Consider the following 15,998-nt stretch of genomic DNA (forward strand, 5'->3'; position numbering starts at 1 on the left):
AAAAAGACTTTGATTTTTACTGAATTTAAGAGATGACATTACAAACAAGCCATTACATAAAGACTTAATAACTGCAGAAGCACATAAGCAGAAGAGTCAGTTGTTTCTACAAGTTGCTCTACTTGTTCCATTATAAAAAACACATTTTCAACTTATGTTTCATAAGCCAGTGGAATATAAAATAATAAAAAAACCAAAACACCAAAACAATCCTGTCCATCACAGAGTTATGAATAAGTTATCTTCATTTTTCAATTATATACAAAAGATACTTCCCAAAGGACAGTATAAGAAGAGTTTACACAAATAAAATGCTCATTCTGACTTCTAAGTACTATTTACATGATCCTGTACACGGGTCTTTCAGGTCTTCTGAGACCCTGAAAAGCAAGAAAGGAAGGTATAACTACACAAGCATAAGAGCAGGTTGCTTCCAGCAGTCAAGTTTCACCCCCTCAGAAGCAGGGACATCCTTACCTATAAGCAATTTAAAAGCTTGTTGTGAATATCTTCAAAGACTTGGTTATAAAGTTCATCTCTAGACTTCAGTCCATCTAAATAAACTGAAAGAAAAGGATGGAGTCAGGCTGTAGGCTTTTGATCAGAACAAAATTTCTGTGGATTAATTTTAAAGTATTTCAGACTATCAACCCAAATGATAGATTGTTAACTTGTTTTCCAATTGGAAAAACAGAACCAGTCTGAAAAACCTGTGGCCCACAGAATTTCTTATCCTATTATAATATAATGTGGTTTTGTATGGTTGGTTTTTTTTTTCCTGCCCCTCCCAAAGTGCTCTAGTATGAAACAAAGGGAAAAAGTTCCTAGTTCTAAAACAGCACATATTTATCTGGACAAAGTAGGCCAGGATTACAGCTTAGCAGTAAAAATAGTGCCTTGCATCATTACAGTTAAATTTTCGTTGAATTAAATTACTGTCTTCCTTAAAATCCACAGTACAATGCCAAAAGATTTGTATTTGGGGAGGCTTACCAACATCAACACCGCAGTCCTCCATTTCTTTCCTGTGTTTTAAGTACATGGGCCAGACGTGTCCATCAAAGAGACCCGGTGGGTCAGGAACAGTGTAGTTCCGTGTACTGCAAACCAACACGGAAGAACATCAGGACTACTGGGATTGTGCTGCATCCTGCACTCTGCTAAAGCCTGAAGTTAAATACAACTGAGCAGCTGTCAGATTACATAAAAGCTCATTGTCATCATCCAGTCTGTCATTGATACTGGTCTGTGTTTTGCAACAAGTTTATTTAAGCACCCAAAGCGAGTGCAGAAGCTACAGGTAGCTGATGAAGGCAAAGCAAGCAGTCTGAGGGTTTACTGACACTTGTGGGGGAAGCATGCAACAGCTCTGCTCCTTTTGCACCAACGTGCTGATCTTCATAAAACCTGAAGGGGACTGCCAGATCAAGTTTCAGAAAATACCATATGAAAGTTTCTTTCTCCAGTTATATTAACTTTTCAACTGTAATTCTGATGTGACACCAATATATCCCATTAAGAGCACCGTAAAGGTAGCCTGAAGGCTTGCCTCCAGTAGTCTTTATTGGAAGGATTAGACTTGCATCAGAGAATCTTCTTACCTTCTCCTCCTTTTGCATTCATCGTATGGCACCGCCAGGTAGTAGCGTATGTCAAATAGGTCTATCAGTGGTCTAGGGTAGGGTAGAGAGAAAGAACATGTCTATTTTTTTTTTTCCTGACACAGTAAAGTGTTAAATCACCCCGAAAGCCATAAAAGAAAATCTGCCTCTCATATTAGGGTCTATTGCAGACAAGTGCAAGTGTTTTCATTGCGACAGAAGCTCATGTACAGTAGGTTTGTTAGTAGCTATAAAGCATGGAGAATGCTGTTTTCTGAAGATCTGAATGGTATGCCAGGTACTTTTCCCACCCGAGTGCCTGCTACTACTTACTGTGGAAGATCAGACACTAGGCTGGGAAGACCTGGGGTGGGAATCATGCCTCTTTCTAGATCATTTCTAATTCTGCTTGCAGTAGGCCAGTCTAAGCTGCAATTTATCAGTCTGATATGAACTGACTTATCAAACCGTCTGGCCTGTTGTGCTGAAGCAAGCTGCCAAAACACGCATGGACACACACATCTGGTACAAAGCAGCTCACCAACTCATATTCTTTTCCAGAAACACAGGGAGTTTGCTCTACGCTATTAGGCTGAAGAAAATAAACCCAGAAAAATCCTTGAAGCAGATCTAGTTTGAACGTAGTGGGATTACCAGCGCTTAATATAGTATGAACTGAGCAAGCCCCAGGTCTGTGGATGGAATACTCCCTCTGGACTATGGAGAGGCTCCTGTTAATGACACGGAGTGGTTCAGAAGGATCAGTAACCTTCAGGGAAGGTACCAAGGGTTACCTCCCTGGGGGCAGGCCAAGAACACCCGGCAGTTTGCCAGCACTATCTCCAGCTGGCCATTCTGGGTATGGCTAATCCGAGACTGCCATTTTACATTCAGTTTGGAAAGCCGGAATGGTGCTGGCTTGTCTTGTGGTACAGCTTATAAACAGCTCCATTTTTGCCAAGTGTCATGAACAGCTTGTTCTCTAGAGTTTTGTAAACAAAACTATAGTTTGGAGCCAAGAATCTTCTGCTCATTATGTTTATAGCATGCAATTTTCTTAGGTTTATGTATTTAGCCATTGGAAGTTTTCTCTCTTCACTGTTAGTCTGGTCTCCCCATCTTCCTGGCAAGCACTTTTTCCCCCCATATGAAAAAAAAAAAAGCTCAGTCTTTGCTCCGACATACAATTAATTACTAAGCTCAATTTAGTCAGTGTTAAACAAGTACATGTATCACATGAGAGATCTATTCCTGAATTCCAGGAGAGATTCCAAGCAGTGAATGCAGAATGGATTATCTCCTCGTTCTCATCAACAACCTTTGCAGGTCAAGGCTTAGGCAGCGTGGTGGGAGACCAGGAGGGAAGCCTGTGCCTTCACTACTGGCTCAGTGTTTCCAAGCTCTGGTCTAAAGTTTTCCATACCCTAGAGTTCAAGGGTGCAGCCTAAATGAGAACTTCCTTGAGAAAGTCACCTTGTGCGCCCCACTTTTGCCAGTATTTCCTGGTAAAATTTACATTTCACATGAGAAAAATTCCTCCCTGTGGTACCTCAGAACAAGACAGGAAGGGTATATTAGTAAAGAGGAGGTTTTAGCCCTGGCACTAGAGATCTAGTGTTCTTCCCTGGCAAACCATTAATAGTTCCCCAAACCTTACTTGTAATTATAAAGCAGGAAGCCTTCAATGACCAATATATGGATATCTTTGGAGGCTGGCTCTTTAGAGCCAGGCGTAACATTCACCCCATGGGAACGGGCAAACTTCACTGGGTTCTCAATCCATGCACGCACAGTGCTCACCATTGCCTCCATATCCAAGGAGTCCAACACTAGTTAGGAGAAAGGGGGTGGGTGGGGAAAAGGTATACAATCAAATACCATCAACCATAGTGGCTTGAAAGTATAAAATAGAATAAACTTGTAAAATTGAAATTACATAAATTTACTGTTAAATCTTTAATAATTAAAAAGAAATACTTAGGAAAAAATATACATTACTGCATCCTATAGCGAACACTGCTCTTACCATCCCATTGTTTAAAGCCGTCTTCCCCGACTTCTATTTGATCTTGTGGCTGAAATATAGTGAGCAATAAAACATTGCTGCAAACTCAGCGTGATCAGTTACCTAAGATCCGATCACAACCTGGATGCTACTGCAATACACAACAAAGCAAGTGTTCACTTAACAAAACAATTACAGACCCTGTTTGTACTATATCAAAGTTCCCATCCTTCACCAACCCCAAGAACTTTGAAAAGTTTTTCTTGGCCCAGTCAAGCCACTTTGGACAAAGAGTTCTAGGTTAATCGTTTGATAGGGTGTTATTAGCCAAAATACTATACAGGCCCCTGTTTATAAGTCAATGTATAAGAACTTAAAATGCAAATACAGTGTTAAGTAACTGCTAAGATTTCACATTCAAGAATAGCTATTTTAACTCCTAGCAGCTGTAAAAAAAAAAAAAGTAGGATGGCATAGCATGACTTCTGGTCACTTGGTCACTAGCTTCACTTGTGCTAGCATCTGCCAGCTAAACCCACCCGTGAGAAGTCACACAGAATTCCTCCTCTACTTCAAGAGCTCACACCTGCCCAAATTTGTGTGTGAAGCTTCTGGCAAAGAAGCCCTTCCAAATGGGTGCTCCATTCTGTTCCATATAGCTCGTGCTCCTGCACAGGCGGCACAGACCAAGCAGGCAGCTGCCAGTGCTGGAGCACTCTGCACATCGGGGGTCAACACACAGCCACCTGAAGTACCTCTTGGACTTCCACGTGCAGTGGGGTCCAGGTATGCTGTAATTGCTGCAAAGTGGCTGTAGCCTACAAGGTTTAGTAAAGTGGTTGTTGTGCAGCTGCTTCCCCTGCTGCTCTTCCAGACAGGTCTTCCACTTTTGTGATTAGTAATCTTTTAATTGGGTTTCTCATACGGAGCTATCAGAACTCCCCAGTACAGCTGTCTGTCTTTATTTAAAGCAGCATAGGGGTTGCTTAAATCCTGAAGTATCATTTAGAAGCAACATTTTTATTTAAATACAATAAGGGAAACCCAATTATGGAGAAAATTACTTGTGCAGATTACAATAAATAATTTCTAACTTAAATCAGTAGTTCTACCCAAATTTAGATCTGTTGTTAAAACTAAAGGGAACCTTTAGAGAACAACCGTTCTGAGCTTGGCTGTGCCAAGCTCCGCTTCTGCAAAAGCTGGCAGATCCCCACATTTGCAAAGGTCAGTATCTCCTCGCCTGCCCAAAGCGGTTTAAAAAATTAAATATATATTTAAGAAAAAAAATATTAGAAAGTCTGCTGCTCCTAAGCTGTCAAAATGTACTTGGAAAGCATGCATAAGTACATAAAACTTCCAGGGGGGCCCGGCACCGCTATTGCGACACGTACAAGCAGTGGTTAGCGTTTCGAGTGAGGGCAAGAGCTCCGCTTACCTTGAAGAAGTCATCTTGGTGGACCACGCAGCAGTTGGGGAGCGCCTTGATGATCCTGTTGGTCAGGGTGGTTTTGCCACCGTTGGTGACACTGCACGGGGAAGGTGAGACAGCGGCGGGAGAGCCGCATTAGAGCTACCGGGCCGCCTTGAGGAGACACGAACCGCCGCGGCACCCCGCGCCCAGCCCGTTTGAATTTCCCGCCTCACCGGCGCCGCGGCGCGCGCTGGCCGCCGATTGGTCGGCGCCGCCCCTCGCCCCACCCCTTCCCCGCCACCGACTGGCTGGGCTCGGCGCGCGCGGGCGGGCAGGCGGGCTCGGCGGCGGCTCGCGCCGCTTCCCGCCCGCTCAACGGCCGCGCTGACGGAGCGCGGGGCCGCGCCGCCATCTCCGCCCTCCTTAGAGCCGTTCCCCGGGCCGGGGAAGGTCGGGGGGGCTGCGCGGCTTCGGGCCGCCCGCCACGGCACCCCCGGAGCGGCCTGCGGTGCCCGGCCGGCGCGGGGAGGTCTGAGGCGAGCTCTTAACTCACCCGCTGCCCTAAGGTGCCCCGGCTGGCCTTGGAGGCACCGCCCAGCAGCGCGAACAGCCGCCCGGGGAAAGGCCGGTGGGTAAGACGCGGGTTTATAAAGTGAGCTAGGAACGCGAGCAGCTCGCTTTTTCCTCAGGGGGTGACTCGGACCTCCCCACACCCGCAAAGCCTGTTTTAATATAAAAGGCTTAACTAATCTTCCTTTCCGAAAGACAAGACCTGTCAAGACAGCGCTTACTCCTAATTTTTTATTCAAAGGCTGTAAAAAAAGTCTCACGCGGCCTTTAACCCACGTTATTAACTCTAGGCCCTGCCCGGTGCCAGCGCTGCGAACCACCGGCAGCCGGCAGGGGAGCGCCAGGCTCCGCCCGGCCCGGGCACACAGGCTGCCCTCCTCTGCCGGGGAAAGCGACTCTACGGTTCTAAATTAGTACATAAAAATGGTATCTTCAACATAGAAAAATTATATACCAGCATCCCCGTTTTATTTGAATCAGGATTTCTTTCCTCTCTGTCTTTCAGAGCTTTTAAAAGCCTAGCTTCATGCTGAAAACGTTCTTTTTCATAGTTGCAGCACATCATTTCATCAGACCTATAATCTTACTTGAAATGAGTTTTTTTTTCCTTTGTCAGTGTACCTCCTGATCATCTCAGTTTTGTGTATGCCCCCCTGCAGAGCTCTCTGAGTAGCACAAAGAGTCAGCAAGTTGCATCGTTTCTAGAGCCTTGTAATATTATAACGGCAGATTTATAATCTTCAAGTCTTACATTATCTCACACACAACAATTAAGTGGGAAGAAAAAGCAGTACACATATATATATATACACAATATGAACAGGAACTTACCCTCCAATGCCTATGATGTATTTCATCTTTGCAGAGTTGCCTTCTTAGCAGGGATGTGGTAAGAAAAAACACAGGCTTAGAAACGCTGAAATTGCTTTCAGCGGAACAAACCTACACCTGACCCTGCTCCCTCTCTTCAGCTCTACCCTGCCTTACTCTTTCATTGAGGGAAAAGGCGCGTTTGGCTCTAATTTATAGGGCCCCGCTGCAGTGCCCTTCCCGCCCTCCCCAGCGGCTCCCCGCCCCGCTTGCTGATGGAAAAGCCCTGTGACTATCATAAGCCCAAGATGTCATATTTTTGAGCCGGGTTTAGCCAATCCTCACCCCGGCAGATGGGGTCATGCGCGTTGCCGCTGCACCTGTTTCGGCACCCCTCACAGCCCCCCACTCCGCTGCCTTGCCTATAAATAGCTTTTTGGCAAGCTTTTCCTTTGCCTAAATTAGTAATAGGGTAGGTGGAAATGTCACCCCTTTCCACAATTCCTTTGGGAGTGCTGGGGAAGGCACAGAGGTGTGTAAGGATATAATTAAGTGTTGGTTTTTTTTTCTTGAAGTCAGACAGGCTATGTCTTTGCCTTCCTCTTCATTTTTCCCAATTCCTATTTGATTATTTGAAATGCGTTCAGCTATGTCATAAGAAGGATTTTTTTTGTTTCCCTAAACCAATAGGGAAGGCAAGGGATTTTTTTTTTTTTTTTTTTTACTCCTTTTAGTGAGGCAGTTCAGAGAAAGGAATATGCAGGGGGTGATGAGTGAATCCATCTGGACCATTATCTTTTGAACCTTTCGGAGGAATTTTTTGAACAGCTAATTCTTTATACATAGATACAAAGTCATAAAATATTAGCTATCCAGAGGGCCTCCTTCTCCACAGTTTACTCATGTAAGGTAACACTTTTTAAGGTAAGTTAACTCCAGCTGGACTGCTTCCTTGAATAAATACCTCTCACCAATGTGGAACCTGTGCTTTAATTTTAATTATTTCAGATGCTCCTAAAATCAGGGCTGTCTTGAGAGATGTTAGGTGAAGGTAGTTAGCAACAGTTCTGAATGTTTTTTTTCAGGTGAATGTGATGTGAGGTATATAGTACCTATTTTTAAATAGTATCTGGTCTAATAGGGCTTAAATCATCCAGACTATTGTATGCCTTTGTTCTTCCTTTTTATAAAATCAGTCTATGGAAGTATTTAAAGACATACTTAAAGATTCTTTGTCATACAGTGGTTTGTAAAGTAATTGTAGAAAACTTAGTAGCACAATTATCTAGGTGTCTGGTGCCCTGTTCATTTTCTTTGCAGCTTTGGAGTCTGTAGAGCTGATCCTTGCATCATGATCTTGTACTGCTGGATATGTGTGTGGCATACTAGTGCTGGACCAGGGCTTGCTCCCTGGCCAAAGGTGAAGGCGGAACCTGTTACAGTGGGATGATTTCAACTGTGTTCAAAGTAGTAGACAGCCATTATTTCTGTTCTAGTTTCTTTGTGGTGCCTCCATCATTTGGTTGCTGGCTACAAAGTATTGTCCCTTGAGCTTTTCAGCTGTTAGAGCATAAAATCTGTATATCCAGAATTTAACCGTCAAGAATGTGAGGACAGCGTTTTTGAAGGGAGTATTCCTAAAAATCCCTGCTGAGGGCAGGGTGGGGTGCAGCTCCAGCAGCACGGACCGTTGCTAATCCAGGCTACCGAGATGTACCTGGGAGCTCGCAGCTGCCTGGATGTGTGTGGATACCTTTTGTGGAGCTTCCCCATATACAGCAGCTTTGGAGCTACTGAGGCAGGATGCTCCCTAGGGAGCATGATATCTACAGAAGCCTATAGAACATTCTGGCTGTTAACTGCATCTCTTTTGGCTCACATGGTATCCTATGGCTTAATCATCTCATAACTTATTAATATCCCAGTATTTTGTGTATACCTTTTCCTCAATTTGGGTAATTGTTTGTCATCATGAAGTTTTACTCAGAACAACTTCTCCCAAGCTGTTTTTAACTTGAATTTTTCTGCTTCTATTTCAGGACTGAAGAAGGGTTTTGTGGCCTAAAATTTTGTGTTTTTCTTACCCCAGCTGTTGATCTAACAAAAGATGTCACTTTCCCCTGCAAAGCTATTTTATGCTCACCAGCCACAAGATCGAGGTCCAGAGCTTTGATAAAATGAGCTGATCATGAATAAACACAGACTGCAAATTAGAAGGTTATTAACTGCCAGAGGTGTAAGATTCTGGAAATCTCACAGTGAAGATATTGAAGGCAAGAAAATAAATTGGTTTTAAGGAAGAGCCTGGCAAATTTGTTAATGGGATTATAGCAAATGATCTTTTCCAGTTTATTATGCTGTCTTAATTCTGTGTGCTTAATGAATAGACCTCAGCCAGTGTTTCCACTGTAGTTATTTATGATCAACATTAGTACAAGATTTGACTGTTCCTGGAGACATCACTTACAAATTATACTTTCATCATAGTTTCCAAGGTAACTACGTAAAATAATCGCTCTAGAGAAATTCTGAGCTCGAATTCTTGAATATGAAGGAGACGCGACTCTCAGGGAAGTTAATTTCCAGCAGCTGCCCATCACTTTAAGCACAGCATGGGGAGTCACCACATCAGCCTCTCAGCTGGTGCAAATTGTCATTCTGCACTGAAATAGAGCAGTGCTAATTTACATCAACTGAAAATTCAACCTAAGATTAGCTCTCTGCTCCAAGTTTTTATGCCATTTATTGTGTTTCTCTTCTGCCCATGAGCTGGGAAGGTGTCTTGGGTAAGAAAGCAAACAGTGGGTTACTTCAGTGTTTATTTTACTACATTGGACCTTATGTACTAGGCAAAAACTGGGAGACTTGGAAGTTGTATGCAAGTTAGGAGGGGACACTGGTCTCTGCTACCTCTGATCCACTCCTCTGTGCACTGGAGTCATGCTAATCCAAATATTTTGGGAACGTGCTATCCCTGAGGTGAGTAAAAATGGTATTCTGCCCTGTTGGATTTATGAATGTGCTTCAGAAATACAGGTTGGGTTTTTGCATGGGAAAAATGAGTATTTGGCCTAAGATGTATCAAAAGAAACAATACATTTCACGGATAGATAGCAAACAAAAAATAATTATAGCAGTAGCAGCAGCAGTTCTTTCTATTTGGCTGAGTTGTCTGAGATCAGTGAATTCTGGAGCATTGAAGTCCCATTGTCCCTGTAAAGAATGTTAAAGCTCTGTTTCTTCTGAAAACTGGAGGAATAAAGGACAGAAGGCACATTTTTTTGTTGTTGGTTTGGGGATTTCCCCCGCCCCCCTTCCCCCAAGCTCACAGTTGCAAAACTCATTCATGCAGCCCTTGTGTAAAAGCTCATTTTTTAAAACCTTTTCTTCATGGTCCCTCAGTGCTCCTGAGGATGTGTCTGGCTTTTCCTGAGTTTGTTTTTAAGCTACTTGACGTGGTTTTTCGATCACCCATATTCATACTCATGCACCAAACATCCAGCAAAATAGTATTCACCCACATAGCTCAAATTCTCAGATTCCTGAATGGCCTCAGACTTGCTGTTCCTTTAGGCAGTGGCATGTGTCTGCCTGTATTCGGAGATCTCTGGCATTTCAGCTGTCTGCTTCCCTAAGAACAAAAAAGACCTCGTGCAAAAAACTGTCTGAAATGAATGTGACAGTTACACTGACCAGCTACAACAAACTTTACCCAACTTTTAAAAATATGTCTATGCAAATGCCAAGTGTTCATAAATGCTTTTTTTAGCAAGTTATGTTAGCCACATTTCTCGGTGAGTTATGTGTTGGTCATCTGAAACTTCCTTTTTTTGGGGCATGTTTATCCTGCAGATACGTTATCTACTTGACACTTTACTAATACAAATACCATTCATCAGTGTGCTTCAATCAAAGATAGAAAATGTTCCCTCCCTTTACATTATTTTTAGAATGTTTTCTAAAAGTTTAATATTAATCTTTGTTAAAACTAAGATAAATTTGACAGAAGCCAGTTTGATATTCATGGAGCAGCCATGGTATCATTTCCCTGGGACATTTTAGTTTCTGTGTGCCCACTGTTGCAGAATATGACTCATTTATTCTAAAGCTTTAGTTCAGAATTTAAATCCTTCACTAATCATAAGACATTGTCTATGGTATGAGGAAGGTTATGCCAAGGTTCCTTTTGATAGAGCCCTGGGGGAGGGGGCTGGATGAGACAGCATACCGATTAGTGAAGGAACAGTTGAAAGAATGAGAGCAATTTTCACTTGTGAATGTTCAAATTGTGGGTTTGTGTTTTCTTTCCAGATCACCGCGTTAGGTTGCTAAGAGAGTCCTTCTCCAAGGCTTTGGAGGCTGCTCATCTCTTGACAATGCAAAAACAGTCATACCTGCTCTGGAGGAAGGTAGCCTTTTGTTTCAAACAAAAATGAGGGAGAGAACATCATCACTGTGAACTGCCAGTGACTAGAAAACTAATAATAAAATCAGGCTAGTAGAATAACAAGCTTAAATAGTATAATGCTTAACTAGCTGGCATCTTGTCACAGTGCTATGCAGACTGGCTCACAGCCAGGAGCTACTACCGTCATTAGTGATATTTTCTTCCACTGCTGCAGCTGATCCCATGGCTGCCACTGGTGGCAGAGGGTCTGTAGTGCCGGAGGAGGCTGGGAGGCAGTGGCAGAGAGGTCACACTCTTGAGAATTTAGGCAAGATGGGATTGGGGAGAAGCAGCTGTGTGTGCAAGAAAACTACAGACAAAACTATTTTGGTATACCGTTACTCTGGGGGCATGGGATTAACCTGGAAAAAATATTCCAGAGGGAAGGAAAAGCAATGGGGCCTGAATGAAGGACAAGAGGGTAAGTGTAAAAGGAACAGGTTAAGAGGTAATCTGAAGTGAAGACTTTGAGGGAAGAGAAAACTGGAGCCCAAAGGCAGCCAGCTTATTGCTGCATAAGTCCAATCAGAGATGGAGAAATTTTTCTACATTCTCTGTTCCCAAAGTGTCAGGCTCTGCAGTTGTTTCACTCCCCATGCTCCGCTTCCTGAACCGTGGCTGACTGGAACCCTTTGGAGCTGTTGACCACAATGCCCCAAGAAAGGATCCTCCTTAGATTTCAGTCGCCTGTATAAGGTTTTTTTTTCATGGGATCAGTGGATATAGAGGCAGAAGTGAGTAAGATATGCAAGAAATGCTTCTATTTTATATCTATTTGGTGCCAGGTAACAACTGCAGTAATTCCAGGGGTAACTTTTTCAAAAGATGCCAGGCATTTCTAATGTCATTTCACAGCTGGTATATGTTTGTAGGTGCGTGACATTGTTAAATTAGTTAGTCCTGATCTGTGTGTTGCTATAAATTATAATGTCAGTAGCAATGAATTAGAAGCATTTTAAAAAAGTAATAGAATCCCAGTTTTTGACTCTCTGGTTTATATTCTAGGAGAGGTAATGTCTAATCTTGCTCCCCACTCAATTGTATCTTGTGGCCAATGTAGAGTCTACTGATGGATGAAGGAGAGGAAGTAAAAACTCTAAGGTAGTTTGGAAAATGAAGAAGGATGGAGAAAGAATAAGGTTTGAAATAAGTGTTCAAGCTTTTCACAGCAAGCAGGCAGTGAAGAAGCTGAGCTATTAAGGTATGTTGTTAATGTGTGATGATTCACCCAGCACTCCAAAATATTCTGACAGTTTTTCAGGTATGTTTGACAGACTCTTCAAAATCAGTCTGAATAGGTAATATACAGAACAACAGAGGGAAGTTTTCCTTTTCTTGCTCTTAAAAGCTCATCCTTGGCCATGCTGCTTCATTCTGAGCTTGTCAGGGCTAAGCCAGATCTCAGATTTTGAGGTTTCCTGGTGCTCTGCCCCTTGCTACCCTGCTGTCTAGGAAATTCCCAGGCTACAATCCTCCCACTCCACCACATTCTATCTGCCTGTTGGAGAAATTGTCTGTCCCAATGGGATTTCACAAGGGAAAACAGAGAAGCCTGTTGCATTGGTATAGCTGTTAAAAAGGAGCCTCAAGAGAACAAAGAATTCAGCTGGGTGAGAAAGGCAGGCAACCACAGGCTTCCTGTTTTTAGCTTTTGTTGTTGTTTGACCCTACCATGCCACCTGTGTGGGGTGCATTTCTGGGCAGGTTGTCTCTTAAACACTTCTACCAATTCTAAATGTTTCCAAAGATTTTTCTGCTCTTTTCTGCATTCTTAGCATTCCTTCGCAGCTTCTAACTGACTCTTCTTCCTCGCTGTTTCCACTTGCACTGTCCTGGTTCCTGCATGACTAGTTCCTGCGAGGTGCTTCAGTGCAGCCCCTGTCAGAACATCGTGCTGCACTTTAATTTCCTGTGTCGCTCATACGGGACTTGGCGTATTCTGGGCTGCAGCCTTTCAGCTTCCGCCTTGAAAGCGTCTTGCCACAGAGTCTGCAGCGGGTAACTTGTCCTCTGAGTTATTTTGGCTTCAATTTGGGTTATTTTGAGATCTGTTTTCAAGAAACAGAGCATATAAGTTTTGAACCTCATATAGGATTTATATATAAAATATATACTCTAGTATACACTCTATTTCGATAACACTTAAGAAAAAACAGGGTGCTTCAGTGTGCTGGAGTTACTTATCCTGATACAATCCTGGGGTAAGAGACAGTTAAGTACATGCAGCAGGGTGTGCAGGGCTAAGGCTTTGTATTTTAGAAAGGAAATGCTGTAAATAGAAGACAAGTTAATGAATACACATTTCTCTTCTTCCGCTCTTTGTGGTTCTCTTAATACCTGTGTTGCTACTCTTTTAGCCATGCTAAATATGTTCAGTGCTGTGGTAAGAATGGAGCCCATGTTGCCTTTTTGTGCTCCCGTGTCTGCCTTGGCTAGAGGTAGCTGAAGAAAAGGACAAAACGCTCCCTTCCCTAGCAGTGAGCTGCCTGCCTCCGTGGGCACCGTGACGTGACTATGGGATCCACATCGGGGAGCAGAACAATTGCCTCCCATTTCCCGGAACTGGTGTACTCTCAGGGCTACTCTTGTCTGTTTGATCTCATTTCAGGGGCACGGAGGTGCATCTGCCACAGCTGCGAGATGCCAGGAGCAGCTCACAGACCAGCTCTGCCCTCAAGAAGGGGATAGTTCCAGTGACAGGGGAAGCTCATTTCTTACCTCTGCTCAAGTCAGCCTGAGGAAGGGGTTCATTCTGCTCAGCCACCTGAGTGGTGCCATCTGGAGCTGGCAGTGGGACAGCCAGGCTGAGCCCTCCAGCCATGCCTATTTCTGCCTATTGACATGGGCCACAACAGTGACAGCATGAACTGCGACTCGTGTAACTGGAAGATCTCGGGAGAGAGATCCTCGGCAGGGAGATGATCTTCACTGAATAAATTAAGTTGCTGTGGAGGCATTTTATATATAAATTTCATTCTCTAGGTAGATTTACTATGTGGCTGACATTTGTAAGACTAGTTTTGTTGTTAAGAGACAGACAGAAAAATGATACCTATCTTCAATTTTGCCCAAAGCTTGTTAAAGCCACACCATACATGGACTGGTTACTTTCATTACCAGTTTTATTTTGGTTTTTTTTTTGTTTTTGTAATAGGTTAAAACTTTGTCACACACTCTGTGTTCATATTGAAACTTCCCATGCTGAGTGACTGCCTCAGGCTAATGGGTTTTAGTAAGTTCTTGCTAAAATAAGTTGAGTACTTGATGTAATGAGTTTAGCAAAAAATCCCTGTTTTGATAATAGAGCTATACAATTCATTTATTTGTAGCTTGCTTTGGAAAAAAAAAAATCCACAAAATTAGACTTACCCAGCAAGCTGCATTAAAAGAATGTTAACATTGCAGAATTAACACATCTATGAGCTAGGTGCCCTGTGTAAAAACATTTTCCGTTTATCATGTAATTAATGACTGTGTTGTAACACACAAACGGAAAGGGTTGATAGCTTTTTAAAGTCTTAAAATGGATTTTAAGAAATGTTCCTTCAACTGGATTTTTGTGGATGTGATCTTTTCAAAGAAGCTGTATTTGGAATTTTGAACATAGTTCACGGTGGTAGAATTACTAATCATTAACCTTGATTTTTTTGACTGCAGTATGAGGTACAAACAACAATCAGGGGAATAAAAATTTTTGGCATTTAAAGAATGAAAAAAATGTTAAAATTGAGTAATATGCTGCGAGAAAACATCCTTTAATGTGAGGAATTATCCAGATATGTGAGACTGTGGGTTGTTTGGGGCAGGATGGGGGACACAGAGCAGGACAGAATCAAGTTTATTTTGTTGCAGTTCTGCTTGCTTGCAATAACACAAGGAGTCACTGTCTTTACATCGGGGCCCAGTCAATCTTAGCTCAAGTGCTCTGCCAATTAGTTTTTCTCAAAGTTCTCTTCTGAGCATGTATAAGCAGTATTTTCTAATCCCTACCCATACATTCTCTTTTCCTTCTGTTCCAGGTACAAAATCTTGTTCTTACAGTTCACATTTGGGCATCCTTAACTTTTACTTAGAGGCTGAGTTTTCTTTTGTGGCTGTTCTCTGATGGACTGAAAGAAAAAAAATACAACCTATCTAAAATGTATTTCAACTGGAATGTATTGGCTTTCTCTCCTGCTTCAAATCTCTTCTCAAACCTCAGCTCTTCAGCCGGCATTCCCTTGTTAATCTCCAGTCTTATGTTACTCAGGGAAACTGACTGCTTTTGATCATATTAGATTGTTAAACAAAAGGTCAAGTAAACAAAGTCTCAAGCATCCTGAGAAGTTAACCCAAGGTGACAAGTTGAACGATCAAAGTACTGAACTCCTGCGTGCTAAAAAATGAGGAATGTTCCATCACTTTCTCTCTTTTTCACTTGCATTATCACTTTGTTTTCCTCCCCTAGGCTGTGATTCATTTAACTGGCAGTCTAAAAGATACGTGTGGAGTGTAAGGCTTGATATTTAGCTACATCTCTTACCAGTGGGGAGAGAGAGGCCTCACCACGGAGTGATTCATCCCATCCTAAGATAGGTGAAATCATCTCTTTTCATCAACTGTAGAGGGAACCTAAAACTCACTTAGACTCCATATCTAATTTTTAGATTGCTAAAATTAGGTGAGATGAAGCTCATCCTAAGGTGGTTGTTGAGGTTAGTTGTTTGGAGAAGATTCTAATTGTCTTAAGCTGGGAGTCTTGGTTTCTATCTGTGGCACATCATGATTAGCAGTGATGGCAAATGCCTCAGAACAGCCTATGCCATAATTAGCACGTTCTTGTATACTGCTTCATTGAGGAACCTCAGTCATTTCAAAGGGAAGAACAGTCACATCATGCACATGTGGGAGAAGTGATTTCCACTTGGGTGACAGTTTAGTTCACAACTTGTGACAGAATAGGTTTCAGTACTGAGAAGGAATGGGAAAATACTGACTTTTCATTCAAACTGCAGAAGTGAGGTCTAGGTGGAAAGTGATTTTATGTTTTGGAAGAAAGAGAAGCGTTTTTTCAACATTTTAAAATCACACAATATATGTGCTGTTATAATTTTTTTTTCTGCCTTAAAATTAGAGCTGAGGGTGGAGTAAACGTAGGGTTCACGAAGACAG

The 15,998-nt window shown here is 42.6% G+C and overlaps 1 protein-coding gene and 1 long non-coding RNA gene across 6 annotated transcripts in view; one reads left to right on the forward strand and one right to left on the reverse strand.

Annotated features, from left to right (window-relative positions):
- NMRK2 (nicotinamide riboside kinase 2) lies at nucleotides 1–6,573 on the reverse strand. Of its 2 annotated transcripts, none has more exons than XM_040590216.1 (8): nucleotides 6,422–6,573; nucleotides 5,045–5,135; nucleotides 3,628–3,676; nucleotides 3,259–3,430; nucleotides 1,602–1,673; nucleotides 994–1,100; nucleotides 478–563; nucleotides 1–406 (listed from the first exon to the last, which is right to left on the reverse strand). In XM_040590216.1, the coding sequence occupies exons 1-7, from the start codon at nucleotides 6,445–6,447 to the stop codon at nucleotides 478–480; spliced, it is 603 nt and encodes a 200-aa protein (XP_040446150.1). In that variant the 5' UTR covers nucleotides 6,448–6,573; the 3' UTR covers nucleotides 1–406. The 2 variants fall into 2 exon arrangements, with proteins under 2 accessions (XP_040446150.1, XP_040446148.1); XM_040590214.1 differs by having other exon boundaries at nucleotides 1–380; nucleotides 6,422–6,572.
- The window catches only part of LOC121086442, a 13,146-nt gene continuing 2,572 nt past the window's right edge, over nucleotides 5,425–15,998 (forward strand). The window contains exons 1-6 of one of the 4 annotated variants that reach the window (XR_005827365.1): nucleotides 5,425–5,652; nucleotides 7,721–7,820; nucleotides 8,440–9,379; nucleotides 10,712–10,809; nucleotides 11,853–12,048; nucleotides 13,456–15,422. This is a non-coding gene — a long non-coding RNA (uncharacterized LOC121086442). Of the gene's footprint in view, nucleotides 5,653–6,671; nucleotides 7,325–7,720; nucleotides 7,821–8,439; nucleotides 9,380–10,711; nucleotides 10,810–11,852; nucleotides 15,423–15,998 lie in introns of those variants that run through there. The other 3 variants (XR_005827362.1, XR_005827363.1, XR_005827364.1) reach the window with 3 other exon arrangements.

The sequence above is a fragment of the Falco naumanni genome, chromosome 4 (assembly GCF_017639655.2).
Source record: "Falco naumanni isolate bFalNau1 chromosome 4, bFalNau1.pat, whole genome shotgun sequence".
NCBI classification, from domain to species: Eukaryota; Metazoa; Chordata; class Aves; order Falconiformes; family Falconidae; genus Falco; species Falco naumanni.

Coding starts and splice junctions, on each gene's coding strand:
- NMRK2 (XM_040590216.1), bottom strand. CDS start 6,447: ATGAAATACATCATAGGCATTGGAGG. Junction 1,101..1,601: donor GAATGCAAAAGGAGGAGAAG/GTAAGAAGATTC, acceptor GTTGGTTTGCAG/TACACGGAACTACACTGTTC. Junction 564..993: donor GGACTGCGGTGTTGATGTTG/GTAAGCCTCCCC, acceptor CTTTTCTTTCAG/TTTATTTAGATGGACTGAAG.